General features: G+C 37.5%; 1 protein-coding gene and 1 long non-coding RNA gene across 8 annotated transcripts in view; one reads left to right on the forward strand and one right to left on the reverse strand.

Annotated features, from left to right (window-relative positions):
- Positions 1-18,495, forward strand: part of ZNF407 (zinc finger protein 407) — a 459,414-nt gene that overhangs the window by 286,784 nt on the left and 154,135 nt on the right. The window contains exon 8 of one of the 7 annotated variants that reach the window (XM_009192919.4): positions 2,164-10,238. The exons of the other annotated variants lie outside the window; for them this stretch is intronic. Within the exon in view, the coding sequence (XP_009191183.2) occupies positions 2,164-2,212 (49 nt within the window). The 3' untranslated portion in view covers positions 2,213-10,238. Of the gene's footprint in view, positions 1-2,163; positions 10,239-18,495 lie in introns of those variants that run through there. 7 annotated transcript variants of the gene reach the window in all.
- Positions 57-17,290, reverse strand: LOC103879841. The gene is made up of 3 exons (XR_640613.4): positions 17,206-17,290; positions 10,233-10,339; positions 57-138 (listed from the first exon to the last, which is right to left on the reverse strand). It is a non-coding gene; the product is annotated as an uncharacterized LOC103879841 (long non-coding RNA).

Here is an 18,495-nt window from a genome sequence, read left to right on the forward strand (position 1 = left end):
GGGCGACTCACTCCACAGGGAATAATTTTCTTCTTTTGGATAATCTCTTCAGAGACTTCCCGTTTTCCTTTTGCTTCCTGTGCAGGCTCATAGGCTGTACCAGAAGAAGCAGTGGATAGAACCAATCTAGTTTTGCCCCTGAGTAAAGACAATGAGAAAAAATAGATCTTTATCTCTGTAGCAGTATATTTACCGAGAGAAGTGAAATTATATATACCAAAATGAACAGTACACAATTTTCCAAAGAATCGGAGGTTGCATTTATTTCTTTTGGGTAAATTTGACGTTCTTAAAGAATAAAGGGATCCCATAAAAATAATCAAAATGAAAATGTCTAGAATTAATATTAGATATACTTGAGATTTGAAGTAGTTTGATCAATGCCGCAAACCTGGTTTGATCAGAACAGACTGTAAATCAAAACTATTTTTGTCATTTAAAGTACCCGTCAACACGTTTTCATTATGTCATTTATCTCAAGTCTATATATCTTTATATTTTACTCTATTGTAACTGCCAATCTAGTTGATGGAATAAAAATACAAATGTCCCAGGCTGAAAGATTACTTTGAAAGCCTAAAATTCCACTTCCTTTCCAAACTTTGCTTAGACTAATAACGATTCCAAGGCCGCCTTCAAATTGCAATGAATTTCTGGAAGACAAATGTGTCCACTGAACTATCTGTGCAGTGCTTGTTCCTGGTTGCATCACCCCTTCCTGCTCCTCACCTGCACACAGTTCAGCCAGCCACAGGTAGATGTCAGTGTGGTGGCTGGTTTGCGAAGCTGTTTGGCCCTGGCAAGCATAAAGATTGCTTTGAAAGGTTCTCCTAGCTTGTGTCGTGATGACACTTGATGCCGGTGTACTATCTCACTCGGAGTAGAAGCTCCTGGCAAGTTTCGGCGGGATTTTTTTGAGGGGTTCACCAACACAATAAAATGAATGTCGTCTTAATTGTATCATCTGTTCAGACATTCTGTGGTGAAGTGTGAAAGTTGTACCATGTATTAATCTATTCTCCTGTTTTCAGACAGTTCTTTGCAGCAGAACTTGAGTTCTTCCTGAATGAAATCTTTCCTATTTTTCTTTGCCCATTTCATTGGTGAATTTTATCTCATCAGTTCTAATTTTTCATTTGGTTTTGTATTTTCTGTAATGTTTTTTATCTAGTGTTACTTTCATATTCAGCTTGCTTTATTCATGATTTTCTTTCTTGCCCTCTAACACACAAGTACATAGGCTTTTTAAAATTTTTGTTTCGGCCTAGGAGGCTCTGTGCTGATATAGCACAAGCATTTACACTAGGCCTTTAGTTAATATTGTTACATTTTAATCTCAAAAAAAAAAAACCAAAAAAACCTCATTTAAGTAAAAGATCTTACAAACTTGAAAACAGATACCACAGCATTAAAAATTATACATTGGTTCACATGTCTTTAAAAGAAAAAGAATCAGAGATCCTACTTTTTGTTTATCAGTTATAAATAAGTTGCTTTGTTTGTTGATGTAGCTTAAATAGGCGTTGAGATCACAGATTAATTAGAAGAGTCATTTTGAACACAAAGTGACCATACATTCCCTCTGCTATCTCTTTAAGTAGAATCCAGATAAACATGTTTATTAAACCTGCTGTTGTTGAATCCCAAATCCAGTCATTATAAAAGGACCAAAGCTATCTTTGGGGATGGTCTTTCTACAAGGAATTACTATGGACAGTCCCTTGGGTAGTAGTTAGATATATCTGTATATATTGTGGAAGAAAGAAAGGCCTTAGAGATGGAAAAAAATAGAAAATTTTTTGGGCAATAGTCTCTTGCATAATAAGTTATTCCTTAGACACTAGAGCTATTATCACACAACAAAACACTTTACTATGTGACTATCTGTGTCTTCTAGCAATAGAAGCTCTTACAGTGTAGCTTATTAGGAAAACTCTAATCTCCAGGAGGAGCTGACAGAAGTCAGAATATCACCTATGCATCCCTACAGTGTGGAATGGATGAAGCCTCAGTTGTGGATCTGAGAGAAAATAACACAGTTTTTGCAAGTACTGATAGTAGAAAATAACACAACAGAATAACTTTGGAGTACATAAAAGTTTGACCAGTTTTCACTAATTCGGTCAGAATGCTAAGATACTAGTTATTTCATTTTATTTTCAGCTTCTTTGTTTCCACGTATTCTGAAATATTGCCTGCCTGGAGCCTGTAGAAAAAATGTGAAGGAAAGACAGAAAGACAAACTTGGAACATTTGGAAAATGGTGATGCCGTCGGTTTTATGAAGCAGAGGAAGTCAGAGCAGCTTATGTATCAGCGTATCTGACCCATTGCGCTCCCTTTAGGCATAAGACGCTGCCTTCTGTGTGGTAGCATTTACTGTGTATATTTTGGCTTGTCCTTAAGAATTTCTTCAAGACAATATTATATTTTTTATAAATTTTACATCTTTATCTTCTTAATTAGGGAATGTAACACAAATTTTTTGTTGGATTTTTTTCCTATTCATATTACTAAACTACATTTATGAGAAGTTCTAGAAAAAGAACTACTTCTGAGGTTTTGTTTTGTTTTGGTAAGACAATGTTACGCTGTTGCTAACTGCAGAACTGCAAGTGAACAATAATTCAAATAAACTAGAATTTGTTATTTAATGACATAATATGTAACCTGATACTTTTCTCTATGGAGAATTTTAACTTAATTTGATCTTCCGTCTTACTCTTTAAACTTTAATCTCTTATTTTTAATTATTTTGGTCTGAATCTTTCTAAACAAACTAGCCCTCATTTTGTATCTTTAATATTAGCTAGGGTACCGTTTGGAGATCTCTGTGTGGGTCTTGAGTATATGTTGATTAATTTGACATGGTATTTTCTTTCAATACATTTTGTTTCTTCATCTTAAATTACAACTTTTAACACATACATGAAATGTCATAAAACAAGAATTTTTCCATTGAGAGAATACATAAATTTCAAATTTTGTGCTTAAATATGGAAATTAATATTTTGGATTGCATTATTTGGGGGAAAAGTGGTTGACATTTGAATTTCACAAATTTGTTCCAATCTAAAAACCTCAGATATCTTCGTGTTAAAAGTAAGACTATGTTCCATTCTGGACTCCCAAATTACACTTTTCCTTTGATTTCAAGTTCTCTTTTTCACACGGACAAGCCTGGATTGTAGGTCCCGTGAGATTCTGTGGTAAAAGACGGCAGGAAGTCTCTGTGGGTCGCTCTCCACTGTCCGTGCTGGATGGTCTGTTTTCCTCCAAAAGCAGGAGGGAGACAGTGCAGGATGCTGAGCGGGAAAGTGACATAGTCACACTTAACTTTGCAAAATCACCTGTGCAGGACAAATAATGAGTCAGAGAGGGATCCAACAGGAGACAGGAGACCATTTAAAAGACAATTGCAAAGGTACAGGCAGAAAATCACCTTAAGCTAATGCTGTGATGGAAGGGCAGAGAGTGGCAGGTTATGGGAGGGAGAACCAGTGGACCTGTGGGCCCAGTGAATGCACTGAGGGGAGGGTGACAGAGAGCCACACGCCATCCTTCAGGTGTGCTGGCCAGGGCTGCTGGGTGAGTGACCGTGCCAGTCAGGGAGGTCCTCTCTCCTGGAGGGGGATATCCTTTAGGAAAAGGATGGTCTGGGATGAGCTGCCCATGAGATGCCCATGTGATGTCCAAATGAAACCAGGTCAATAGGTGCAAAGTTCAGTACTAATCTATGTGGAACTTGATGTGATTGATGTTTTCCTTGGAAAATGTGGAAAATGAAACAAGCAGAGAGGCAAATAGCCTGTGTGAGAGACAGAGAAGCAGGCTCACAGACAGGGGAGGGACCTCCAGGAAAGAGAGGTGCATGCACCAAGCAAAGAGTGGGCAGCGTGCCAGGTGTTGAGTGAAATAGGAGAGTGCAGCCTGCCAGCCACGGTCACTAAGAGTCTCAGGTTCTCTTGGGAAGACCAGTTTTAGTAAAGTGGTGAGAACAGAAAACAGGTAAGTGGACAGAAGTGCAGAAATGATAAGCTTGCCTGTTGCCTTGTGTTCACAGAAACTGCCTTGAGGCTGCTCTGTGAAAACACTGGGCTAGAGGGAAAGACAGAGAGTGGCAGCTGAGGGCAGGTAGACGGATGCATACTGTCTTTGTGTTGGCATTCATCGTTCACTTAAAATCACTTTCTGAAATTTACTTAAATGTGTATATGTCCATTGAAACAGTGAAGCTGAAAACTGCATCATTCGTGATGGCTAGTACAGTGTGTACATGATTAGGGTTGGTGAAGCAGGGGCCACTGCTAATAGTTAGATCCTCTGAGGACTTCTGGGAACACTCCGAGTTGAGCGAGTGCCTCGCTGTTGTCCTGTGGGTCCTCTCTCTGCACATGGAGAACTGTGGCTTCAGGCCTTCCCTGTCATTTCATGTGGCTACGATAACTTTCCCACCTTTTGGGGGTACTGCATGGCACCACTTTTTATCTTCGTTGTGGCTGGAGTTTTGAATCCAGAAAACAGGAACGGTGTAATGGTATAATCTATCTCCTCCATACCTATACACCCCACAAGTTGGGGTTTTATTTGCCCCATATGGAGAATTCTTACAAAAGCCTATGTTGCTTCAGCTATGTTTCATTAATTTAACAAGTTGCTTGCTGCTAGCTAACGATTTAGTGTAATCATTTAACACACACTCACTTTAAATATAGTCTTTTAAAGTGTGATGTCTTTTCTGTGACTTATTTTACACAGTTTTTGCTCTTGTCTCAGGTTTTTCTAAGATCGGTAAGTCTAACAGGACACTCTAATGACATCATAAGCCAATTGAAGAGCACCCAGTCCTTTCTCTTGATGACACCTGACTCCTCCCGACTCCTGCATGTGTTTACAGCCGTTCAATTTGTTTTCACCTATCTTTTGTTCAGCTTATTCCGAGTAGTTATGAGCATCATGTTACATTTTTACCAAGCACAAACTTAATTCTATGTTTTCTGTGTTCTTATGTGCTAAAATTTCTATTGAAGACTGTTTTAAATTGTTCCTTCTTCAGATTACCATTGTTTTCTAGAAATATGTAATGCTCTTCGAGTGTGTCCTACAAGAGGAATGTGATAATAAGGATCCTGGTGGTGAAGTTAGTGTGTATATAATGTGAACAGGGAAGGCAGACATATCACCCTGTAGGCTGAGATAGGGAACGTGATTTGTTTCCGTGACTTAGGGTGCATTATAAGTGCTGAGTATTGGTGTCAGTTGTATTAAACCACTAAAAAGTGGAAAGAAGTCATATATATGGCCCTACAGGTTGATGGATGCTATTTTTGCATTCACTAGCATTTTGTATGGGTTTCCTTTGATTCTATTGGAATTTTAGCTGCTTCATTTCATTATGAATTATGATTACCACAAGATTGTTATGGCTGCATCTCCATTTTAGGTTTTAGATTGTTTTTCAACCTTAAAACTAACGATGTATTTCCCTTGGCAAATTGAGGTAGTTGTGTTTTGTACATCTTCTCTCAAACTTGTGGCACCATTTTTGCAAGTACAAATAAAGATGGTAGAAATAGTCACCACAGTGCTCCTAAAGTAGATTACTTCTAGCATCGGTGACAGTGTTTTGTTACATTGTGAGGAAGCCTCTCTGTACTAGGCTAGCGTAGCATTTCTAAGATAAAGAGACCCGGAAGACTCAGAGTGGGAGTGGCTGTGATGAGCAAGTGTGTCATCTGGAACCATCCTCCCAGGCCCAAGGGCCCATGCGCCCACGCCTGAGAAATATATGGACAATATCAGCATATATATATTTTTAATTACATGTTCCTTCCAATTAATGATTTCTGTGTGGCCTTTGAAAAATGATGTTATTAATGTAATGATTATACAATCCAGCTCTTCTTGAGTTATGTGTATGTACTTGTTCTTAACTACACATGCACACACATATATTATTACCTTCCTTGCATCTCTTTTTAACAAAACAATCTTTTAAAACACTATGTCCTCATGTAAAAAACAGTCAACACAAGGTTTCAGTTTTATTTTTAAGGTTTTTTTTTTTTTTTTTCAGTTTAAAAGTGGAATATATGTTTTCCTTAGCTGTAAAAGCACAATCAAGGCAACATGATAAGTGAGTCAGTGTTGTAAAAGTAAAACTAATTTTGCCTTCACTCACATGAGCTATAGAAGGAGGAAGCTTTATTGTCCCTGGGAAGGTGATAAGGCAGAGTAATTGTATATTATACTGTCCTGGAACATCTGCCTGAAGACTGTTGGAGCAATTCATCTATCATGGACGATACAGCATGTTTTGTCTTTTTGCTTTAACCCGTCCCCACCGCTGGCCTGCACGAAGGGTTTGATAGGGACTGCGCCTGGGCCGGGGCTCACATTAATCAGTCCCCTTGTTCAACACTCCAGCTGACATAATTACAACCTGCGCACGGCAGTTATTCAAGTCGAGTCCTTGTCACTCGTGGTGCGAAACTACACAGCTCAGATCCCGGAGGAGATTGCCTTATCACACAGAACAAGGGCTCGCAGGAGTCGAAGAGAATAGAAATGGGAAAATGTCTTCCGGGAGTACTATATATTCCTTTAAAATAAGACGTTTGAGAGACTTACAAGGGACAAAGGGAAGCATTGTGTGCAGGGACTGAAATGAACCAGTTATTATTTTTAAATGGATTACATGGAGCATTTTTGTAAAAATGGACATAGATTATTAAATAAATTCAGTGGTCCCTCATCATCAGTGACTCTTCTCTATTACTTTTACTTCAAAGGTGATCACAGAACTTTCACATTATAAAAGGTTTACATTTTCTTTGTACAACTCAATAAAATTAACAAAGTGTGCATTTTTCGTCCAATACTCAGCAACTATAGACTTAGGGAGCTCTGTACAGCATAGAGTTAAAGCTAGGAAACATTTTTTCAAAAGACTTTTCAAAGATAAGTAAGTTCACTCTTGCCTATGGCAATGTAGTCTAAATATTGGACTGGCAGAGCCTCCAGAAAAATGAACTCTCTTATCATATGTTGCACCTCCCCTCTCTACCTCTCCATGGGGTGGATCACCCACCAGTGCCTGCAGTATGCCAGGTGTGGAGGATGGAATCTCTCAGACACTTACATAGTATTTAAATTTTATGGCAGCCCTTGCCCCACCCTAATAGCCTAGGTGAGTCTAAGAGCTTGTTGTGACTTAGGTGACCAGGCCTGCCAGACTGCCCACTAAACTGCGCTCCTATACATGAGTGCCAAAAGTTATTGTTTTAAATCTAGTCTTTTTCCCTTAGACATTATTAGATTGTCCCAAGTAAAGTCAGGTTCTGGCTTGAACTATCAGAAATATTGTGAAACATACTGCTGCTTCAGTAAAAATTTTACGTACATCACCTTAAATTTGAAAAGCTGTCAACTAGAAAAATACAGTAAATTATTCATATATGCACACATATATATGTAAATACTTAAATTGCTTGATTTGTAAAGTAATATTTTTTTCTACACAACTTACTTCAAGCCAAAGTTGTATGTGTATAGAGTTCATGTCCTTTTTGGGAATATATTTCTGTCTACCATTTTTATTCTACCTAACCGTTTCTAAAAAAATGATGGCTTGGATTTTTATGGGTTGGTTAGGCTCCATTTTTCTGTTGTATTTCCTTAAAGATAGATTTTTTTTTCCTCAGAAGGTTTTCATCCATCTGCCTTTTCTGGTTTTGCAACACCTCACTTTGCTACACCTAGCTTGTTAACAGAAATGGAAAGAATAAAACTTTTCCTATGAGGGAATAACTATGTAGTAATGAAGAGTTCAGGGGTTGGGGGGTCTATATTTATTTCAGAATGGCAAGATAAAAATGAGAAGAATTTCTGCTCTGCCATCCAGGCAGGAGATTAGTGAAAGGAAGTGATTCAATATGTAAGGCTAATTCTGCCTTTTTATTTTCAGATTCTGAGCATCAAGCAATATTGAATAGATTGAAAATATTGCTTGCTGCTCAGAATATCAACTTTGAAAAAATGTTTTGGTAGTCACATATGTTTGGGAGATACTCTCCATATTGTGTCCCTTATCCACCCCCTTCACACTCACAGTAATCAGCATATTAAAGACTGGGAGAATCCCTTTAGTCAGGACACACCTCTAGTTTTGTGTACTGATATTCGTCAGACTTCTGTGGCCACGAAGGCCCTTTCCCCAAAGCCCTATTAATATCCTGCTGGATTATTTGTATTTCACCAGTAAAGTCTGCCGCATGTTTTTAGCTCAGAGACTTTAGCGTGTTCGTTCTTCATCTGCTCCCATTGTAAGGCATGTAATAATTGGGAAAACTTACTAAGTTTTATGTTACTTCTGTGAGCATTTAGCGTGGTGAGGATATCAGAGGAAAATCTTCCAGTTGCTCTGTGTCCCTCACACAGTTACTTTCTCTTCTTCTTTATACCAGCAATGTATCAGTGTATGATGATATGAAACGGTTAACGAAATGTGTTTTTTCTCTCTGGGACTCAAGAGAAAGAATCAGGGAGAAATCCAGGTTCTCTAGGGCTTGCCCTTGCTGGAAGGCCTGCCCTCCTTCCCGTGCTGTGGGTGACAGGACAGCTCAGCCTCGTGTTTGAATCACTGCACAAACTCAGAGTCAGTGGGACTGTTCCGGAAATGCTAAAGTCTGAAGAATTCGTTTGGGTTTCTGAATGAAAAAATTCAGCGTCACTTCCTACCATTTCTTCCTTGTGATTTTCATTGTTCCTTGTGGAGTGGAGGGTAGAAAGGAAGATGTTAAAGTCGGTGCCGATTCTTATTGGTTGTAGATAATATGATCGGAGATTAGAATAGAGTTGTAATTTAAGTGGAAGGGAAGGTGGGAAACATGAAAGGTGAACAAAGCGTGGGGAGTTATTCTCAGTCCTGAAACAGAAGGAGCAAGTGTAACTCTGGGTGAAAATCTTACAAGATAAATATATCCAAAGCAGTGGCATATCAATATGTAAGTTTGCTGTTAACATAATTTGAAATAGTAGAAGTTAGAAAAGCATTTGGAATAATGTGGAAAGCAAGACAATTTTAGGCCATTAGCAGTTGAAGAGTCACTGAAGGGCAGATGCAGCAGTCCTCTAAGTGGACACGGTGAGTTTTCAACCTTTTCAAAATGTTCACGTTTTCTTTTATGCAGCACAGCACAGCTTTTTGTTAGTGCTTTTAAGGTACATAACTCGTTTGTCTTGTAAAATCGCATCCCCTTTGAGGGCATGACCACAGTGATTTGTTTTTAGGCTTCTTTTTATGTAGTATCTACTAAATACGTTTTAAAAATTCATTTTGAAAGTAAAAAGTCAATACATAGGAAGGTAGACTTCTCTTGTAACCCATATACTTTCCATCTAAACCGAAGCAGTAATCAGGCTTAAATTATTTGTCTTCTGAAGTGCCTACGATTGGGTCTGAAAGGCTGGCCTTGCTCCCAGATGTTTAGAACAGCAGCTGGATGTGCACAGGTTTCCTGTGGGTCACAGACAGGCCAGTGCAGCGACTGCCGTTCAGGAACCTCTCTGAGGCATGCGAGAGCCTGTTGGCTGCTGGTGCAGAGAGCGCATGTGGACACCTGGACAGCCGCGTGACTTGGAAGCAGGGGAGTTTATCCTCTCAAGGGTGGTGGATGAGACCAAGAATGCATCAGTGTTCATCCACTTCTGTGCTAACTTACAAGTTTCTTTCTCTTATGGGGCACTGCGCTGTTTTAGAATCACTTTATATCACATAATAAACATGAGCAGAAATATAACTGAGAAATGGAGAGAAAAAATTCAATGTGCATCAATTTGTCCTAAGAACTAGTTTCAGAGAATTGAGATTTCTGAAAAGCAAGAAGTAATGAGTAAATAATCTAATGGAAATTGTCCCATTCAATGAATAGCTATCAGTTATAATAAAGGAAAATAAAATTCATAAGATTTGGAGCAAGGTGATCCAGAAACTCTCCAATTAAAATTTCCTGTTGCTGAAAATGTCCAAAGGATTGTATTTTGTGATTACCTCAGATTGCTATAAACTCTTTTTCTCAGAATAAAAAAGGAGACTTTGGGCATTCTGTATGTAGTGTAATAGTGTAATGTGGTGCCATTATTTTTAAATATCTGGTTTACTTAAACTCTCTTAACATTTACAGATTTTGTACATTATTATTACTATTTGGAAGCAGAGTCTTGCCACCATACCTGCATTCCCGGCACTTCTCTCTTCCCATTTTCCTGCAGTACTAGGCATGCCTGTCTTTTTGTCCTGCAGATGTCCTGAAGACAGCTTCTGAGTGTATAGGCTGCATCTGGTGTTTGTAAAGGATAAAGAAGTTAGCTCCATTCCCCACCACACCTTCTCCTCTCTTCCCTGTTTTGATTATAGTATTCCTTCTGGTTTCCTAGAGATTACAGCTTGAGTTTCCTCATTTAAACCTTTTGCTAAATTCATCAGATTGACTCCTCCCTGTGTAAACACGAGGATCCCGGCACGTAAGCGCATCCACCTCTGCCGCAACTGTCAGCTGTGCCGCTGTGCTGTGGTTTGTCAGGTTTACATTACTGGAAATGCTGTACAATCCGCGTGTTTTTCAAATAGACGTTTGGTCATATTTGCTTTGTATGTATAACACTCAGAAGATATTTTAATGAATAGCCAAAATGATCCAAGTGCACTAAGCAAAACAAAGGTTTCCTTGGACTTGGAAATCCTTCAATAAAAATAATTGTCATCAGTTGTTTACTAGGCTTCCTTTGAATACACATTTAATACATTTGTATCTCTATATGTATAAATATATGTATTTTCCATGTATACATTTTATCTGTACACGTATGTGCATGTATTTCTCATATATGTGGGTATATATGTGCACACATACTCCATGTGTATATGTATATATTTTATATGTGCTTGTATGTCTATATGTGCATGCACACTGTATATGTGAATATATTGTGTGTATGCATATATGTGCACATATACTGTATGTGTATACATATATGTTTTATATGTGCCATAGGTGTATGTGTGTTGCACACACATTGTATGTGTATATGTATATGTGTGCACACATACTTTGTGTATATATACATTTTCTGTATACATATATGTGTATATGCGCACACATACCATATGTATATATTTTCAAAAAGCTGAAAGGATCCATGTCTACATGTATCTGGGACTTGATTTCTTTTTAACTTAATAATGTATCCTGTTAGTCTTTCCATGTTCATAAGAGCTACCTTATTCTATTTAATGGCTTTTGTACAAGAAGTAAGGGTGAATGCCCAGATATTACACACACCAGGCTTTCTTCCGCAGGGTTTACTGAGAGAAACTCACAGAGGCAGTGCAACAACTGTTGCTCCTCTCCTCAGTTTATCCCAATAACCTGCTGCATTCTGGAGCAACATGCAAGAATTTTGTGGTGCCGGACATCAGATTCTGGGGAAGTGTCTGGCTCTTAGGCTGTGGGACTTCTAAGCTTCACAACTGGAGAAGATCCAGCTCCTCCATGCCTCTGCGGGTGTGTTTACAGGTGAGGTTGAACAGTCCTGTGACCTGGCCTACCAGATCTCTCACCTTGTTCTCACATCAGTAACCACACATGGTTGGGGAAATGGCTTCTCTTTCCCCTGATGAGGCCATGCTCTCCCACCACTCAGCCAGGATGTGGTTGATTTCCATGGAGCTCTGTAGGAGAAGCTACCCCCTAGCTCTCAATGGTACAGAATTCCCTAGTATGGATGCACTGTACATTTACAACCCATTTCTCTATTCATGGACATTTAGTTTTCAAATTTTGCCTGGTGTTTAGCTGTTCTAAAATAGATTTAATGACATGTGGATCATCTCCTAATTGAGCTTCTGAACGTTCAAGGGCGTGTGTATATTTTAAACTTGAAGGATACTATCAAATGGTTTTCAAAAGCTTTTGCTAACTTACACCATTACCAGAGGCATATAATTTTCCCTTACCATTATTTAATATGATCAAACTTAGTAAATGTTGCCGATCTGTCACCTTAAGTTTTAACTTGCATTTCCTTGGTTTTTAGAGACATTGATCACGGTGTAATGATTACATAACTATTGTATTCCTCCAATTATGACTTGCTTATTCATATTTTTTAGTTTGTGAGATTTTAATCTTATAAAAAATTAATCAATGGAACCCATTTTGGAATCCTTATTAATCATCAGTTTTTATATATGTTGCGTAGTTTTACTCCTTTTCTTTGCCCTGCCTTTTAACTTTATTTATGATGCATTATACTATATAGCAGTATTAACTTTCATGAGGCATATTTTCCTACACATTTTGGTAGCATTTGGACTTTGATTTTTCTTTATGGGAGCTCTTTCTAACTAAAATTATAAAAATATTTTTTCTATGATTTTTATAATTTGGTTTCCTTATGTTAAAATTTTTTAATCCAAATGGTATTTATTTTTGTATGGTATGGGACAATAAGTAACTTATGTTTTCCTGTAAAATAAGCAGTTGAATGGACACCATTTATTATATAGCCCATCATTTCCTAATTGATCTGAAATGACATCTGTATTTCTTGTATACATGGATCTTTGTGCTGTCTGTTCTGTTCTGGTGATGCATGTGGTTCAGCACTCCAAATGACATGCATCTATTTGCTAAACATCGTTGATAACATGTTCCCTTTTAGGCAGAGGAATTTGAGGTTCTTTATTCTTGTAGCTTTTAACCAATTTTAAATTTAAACAGCACAAATGTTCAGTAATCTAAAATTATCAGACTCTTTCCTTATGGGTCCTTTAGTGAGAACATAAGTTATAAAGGAGTATATATCTTAGGCTGTCTTACATAAATTGTGAAACAAACTCCGAGTTTATATATTGGAGCACATTCTTCCAACCTACAGTGAGCTTTAAAGCAACATACATGGAGGCTTATATTCCCCTCTACTGTGAACATTTTTGGTCTTTTTTTTAGGATTTATTTTTGCCCAGAAAATTTATAAATCATAAATAATGCTGGTAAATAAATGTAATTAACTTCTTGAGTTTAATTTACATAAAGATTTTCTTTGGATTATTCTATATTCATTTTGGAATCATATTACAAAGATATAGTAGAAACATCCTTTCAACTGAACTTTTATATAAACGTATAATATTTTATAGAGTAATTCTTTTTGTGGATATGAGTATTAAAAGTATACTATAAACAGGCCAAAAAAAAATAAATTGCATACCTGCCTAATGAACTTTGCACGTGTGGTACACCTCACACGTGCTCATACATACACTGTAACTGTTTGGGAATCTATTTTTAGTCAGATGAATTGAAGTTGCTTTTCATGTATAATAGGAAAAGCGCTGATAATGACTCACATAGTTGAACTCGTTTGTGATTAATATAAAAACTAGTGGTAGGAAGAAAAAAGAACAAGTACCTACAGTATTATCTGAACATATTTAATCTTATTTACCTTAATCCTTATGATGGCATTCCGAGGTACATGTTGTACTACCATAGAGCAACCAAAAAAGAAAATGTTCTGTAGTCAAAAAATTTGGGAAGCAAAATGTTAAGGAAAACTAAGCATATTTCTTTAAATAGAACTTTCAAAATTTTTATTTTAATTTAGATTGTGGGTTTTTTTTTTTTTTTTTGGTAATTTTCATTTTCTGCTTAAGTACACATTGTGAGTTTCTAAAAGGAAAATGCAGTCTGCTGTCTTGCCCCTACTTTCCTGAACACGGATCTCCTCACACTTGTACTTACGGTTTTTCTTAACGTCTGTTAGCATCTTCAGAAATAATATTTTTTGGAGAAGGGATTTTTATAAACCTTTATACAAATTTCATGTATTTTCTGTTCATTTTTGTTGTATTTATGATCTTTTGACTTGCAGTATTTTATAGTATTTGTGTAGTCAAGTCTATCTATATTTGACTTTATGATTTCAGCTTTTATTTTACTTAGTAGTGTATGTTTGAATAAAAGGCAGAGTTTTTCCTTTCTAAAAAAGTATTTCCAGAAGAGGAATTTATATATTTCTCTTGTTGTAAATAAACTAGAAAAATTGGAGTAAAAAGCAGTAGAGTAATTGGTTATACTGTGGATTTCATGATATACTCTTGGAGGACAAATGGAAACAACTGCCATAATGTTATGTGATTGGGCACATGTAGCTGGAGATAGAATCTCTAGTGACAACATCATTTTTGGAGTCAGAATATGCTGTAGCTCATACTGAAGGAGGGACTGACAATATTGTGCTCTAGAAAACAGTTAGAAGACCACAGAAATGACTCTAGTGATGATAGACACTTATGCATATGAAGAGTTCGAATAGTTTGTAAACATGAGTTGTAAAAACAGTTGTTCCAAAGTAATATATTATTTTAAAATAATAGGTTAACTTAAATATGTATATATTCAAATCAACAAAACATATATCCTATATATGTGGTTTTTTGCTTATCTTTTATAGATTCAGGTGGACTCTCCCTCCAGCTCCCCTCCCCACCGCCATTTTTTGACCCTTTTAAAAATATTAAGGTTAATTTTATATTCAAAGTCGTATTTTTTAGGTTCATACTCTGTTTAAGTATATATGACTTACATTCACTTAAGTCTTTTTTTAGTTTCATAATTCTTTTTAAAGCAGTTATGTGTTATCTATCCAGAATTTATTGTGAAGCCTCTTTAATTTATCACAGAAGAATTTAACCCACTAGGTAGTGCCTTGCATTACCTAAACCATATTTTAACCCATGAAATTAATTGCCACTTTCACTCTAAATACCACCCTTAATTTCCCACTTTAATGATTAGAGTTTCATTAAGTATAATAATTTTCAAAAATGCAGTGCTTCACTTGCATTTGATTTTCTTGTCTTTGGCTGTCTGTTTAGTCTTTTTTCCCTACTTTTAAATTAAAATTAACGGATGGGTGAGCTTTCCTGTGACACAGCCACAACACTGCAGGTGTTCTGACTCCCTCCCTGTATCCCTTTACCAACTCCGGTCCCCCTGGCAGAGTCACTGTTAACTAGTGTGATCCTCATAGACCTGGTCCTGTCCATACTCCTTTGTAGAATTGTAATATGCGTGCGTTATATGTATGTGTAGTTACTTTACACACACGTCTATATATAATTGACTTTCTGTGGTGTGTATTGTGAATGTGTATATGTACACACACCTCTGATTACTTTTAGTACATATTGTTTTACATGTAGCTTTTCTCAATCTGCAGCAGACATCTTTCTCTGCCAGTACGTCATGTTATATGTATGTTTCTGTATGTATGCACGTATAAAGATAAGTACATGTAGAAAAGTTACTGCTATATCACATTCTGTGATACAGCCCATTCCCTCTCTATAGATGACTGTTAACAGCTCTTACTGTACTAATGTTAAAATATTGCCTACTTATTTTATAGAGCCATTTAACCATCACTCTCAAACAGTTCTCAAAAAAAATCTTGTTAGAATTGTAATTGTGTTAACTGTATAGATTCCTTAGCAGCAATTGATATATTTAACATTAAGCCAACCCATACAGATATATGGTATGTGTCTCTGTTTAGCAAACTCTCCCTTATTTTTTTAATTGATTTTTATACATGTCTCATAATTCAACTGTTTTGTGGTGGTGTTTTTTTAAAAGAAGTGTTTTTTGTATATTACATAAGGGAGTTTGAGTGCTCAGATCCACAAAAGAAACAATTGGCCACCCTACTCAATTCAATTTTCAGTTATTTTAGCCCTACCTTCAGCTAAACTACTACTATTATTTTCAGTGAATCCTTGTAAGATTTACTAAGTCATTTCTGAAGCCATCCATGGCACACAAAAAAATATGCATTCTAAAATAGTGAGCGATCACTCCATGCCATCAAGTGGTTCCCCCAAAATCACCTAGGAAATAGGAATTCTTTCATTTTGGAGCAGCATGGAAGATGTAGAGTAGTGAAGTGGGGAGATAAACGAAATGGAAAGTGGGTTGCGGGAATGAGAACGCTGTTCGGGCAGTGGGTGTAGGAGCTTTCTGTTGTCTAGAGTCTTTCCCATGCCTGACGTCATAGCAGACCTGATTGTTGCCAGTATTTCAAGACAGCCACTAATTTTACAAAAAAACAAACTGGGGTAGTGAAGCTGATACATGGATTTTCCTGGGGAAAATGGGAATTAATATTTATGTAGAATCTCTGTGTGCTGGGCCCTCTCCTGGGTACTTATCCTGTAACATTTGTGCCAGGCTCTCTGCTGTTTGGTTTATCAGTTAGATAATATTATTAACACATACTAATAATACATAGAAATTACCTGGGTATGTCATAGTGGTATTAATTTATTATTGGCCCGGTTCTCTCTAGTACTGTAGTTAACTCTAGATTTTTGCCATACCGGCTGACAACCACTGTCCCGTGAGTGACTCTGTGTTAGTTTTGGATGGGGAGCTGTGATCTGGGAGGAAAAGAGCCATGCAGAATGTGAGGTCTACCTGGCAGAAACGTCTTGCTGCCTGGTTCGTTGTGGTGAATTGGCAGGTGAATACACAGACAAGTATAGACAAGAAGAGAAAGTCCAGAATTCGCCTTACATAATTAAAATACTGACAAAGGTGGCATTTCAAGTCAGTGGGGAAAATCTGACTTTAACAAATGTTATTGAGAGAACTGAGTAGCAGTCTGGATCCACATTTAACTCACTGTAGGTTGATTTTGAATCAAATCTAGTATTGAATGTGATATAACGCAACTCCGCAAGTATTAGAACCAAATTTGGAACAGTTGTTTTATAGCCTGCAAGTCAGGAAGCCGTAGAACAAAAAAGCAAAATTGTCAACATTTGCTTTCACAACCCACTGTAAGCAAAGTCAAAAGAGAAAAAAAGAAACTGAAGAAAAAAGTCTGCAACTTCTGTCCCAAAGAGCCAATCTCCTTAATTTATAAGAGAATGACCAACATACATGTAGAAAAAAAGAGCAAAAATATAAATGAACAGTGCATAAAAAAGAAAATATACATTGCTTTTCAATATTTGAAAAGATACTTAACCTCATTGATGACAAGAGAAATGCAAGTTACAACTTAAAAATTAAAACTCCAATAAGATACTATTGTTTACCTACCACACTGGCAAAAATTCTAAAATTTGGTAGCCCCTTACCTTGACAAGCAGGCACAGAAACAGGCTCTCAAACATTGTTAGTGGAATTGTAAATTGCTGCATTTCCTCTGAAGGGCAGTGTGGCAGCATTTGTCAGAATTCCTGCCCATTGACATTTGAAGCAATTCCAGTGGTCATCATGCGGTTGTCATGGCACCCAGACAAATGGAAACCATTCTACAAGATTGTTCGCTGGAACCTTTGTTTACACTAGCAAATGATTGGAATCATCCTAAACGCCCATCAGTAGAGAATCAGTTAGCTAGAATAGGCTGTGTCCACACTGAAATACTAGGAAGCTGTCAAAAAGGAGAAAAGAAGGTAAGGTTGGGAGTAGAGGCATGTAGGGGAGATAAGTGTGCCCTTCGGTGTTCGATACGGTGAGGCCCCATGCTCTGTTCCATGGAAAAGCGAGATGCCAGTTTGTGTGGTGCCCCTGTATTTAGCCAAGGGGAGTGTTGAGAAAAGAATACAAGACATATCTGTAGCTTGAAAAAGTAGTGTTTACTTCTCCCGAAAGATTGAGAAGAAGTTAGGGATTGTACGTAGCTGGTCATCTGCGACTCATTGGACAGTGGAGACAGTGCTGGAGGGAGACTCTGTCACATCCATTGTTGGATGCTCTGGTGTTTAACAACTTCAGTGGTATAATTCTAATAACCAAAATAAACATCAAATATTTTAAAGCTCCTTTCCCCTTAGGTTCAATAACATCATCAGGCTTTTTGTGTCCATAGGCCAGAAGTTAGTGTGTAGTACTGACTAATGATTTTGTGGAGTTCTAGAAGTACTTGTGGTGTTCTACTTATTATTTTAACATACATTACCTTTGAACAGAATAAGAAATTTCCGTTATTATGTGTTTTTTAAGAAGCCCTAAATGCATACATCCCATCTTGGGCCCTTTTGCTAATCAGTCACCCCGTGCTTTAAATTCTGTACATCAAAGCTGCTCAAGACTTTCAACATGTTATATTCCAAAATTTAATTTGAAATGCACTCTTAGAATGCCTTTTCCACGAAAGCAATGCGTGCTGTTTCTATTCCGCTGAGTCCCGCGGGAATCCCGGTGAGGCCTGTGAGGCTTGGCTCTGGAGAATCTCACTTCTCTTCCAGCAGGCTCCCTTCTCAGTGTGAGGAACGTCTTTCGCCTGTGAGGGCCAGGAGAGGTTCTTCCCCAGCAGAAAGCCTGCTGGCACGTTCTGTCGCGTGGAGCTGTGGCAGTAGAGCGGAGTTGGGAAAGGACAGGGCAGAGCTTAGCATTTTGCGGAGAGTTGCGGATTCGGTAGT

The sequence above is a fragment of the Papio anubis genome, chromosome 19 (assembly GCF_008728515.1).
Source record: "Papio anubis isolate 15944 chromosome 19, Panubis1.0, whole genome shotgun sequence".
Classification (NCBI taxonomy): domain Eukaryota; kingdom Metazoa; phylum Chordata; class Mammalia; order Primates; family Cercopithecidae; genus Papio; species Papio anubis.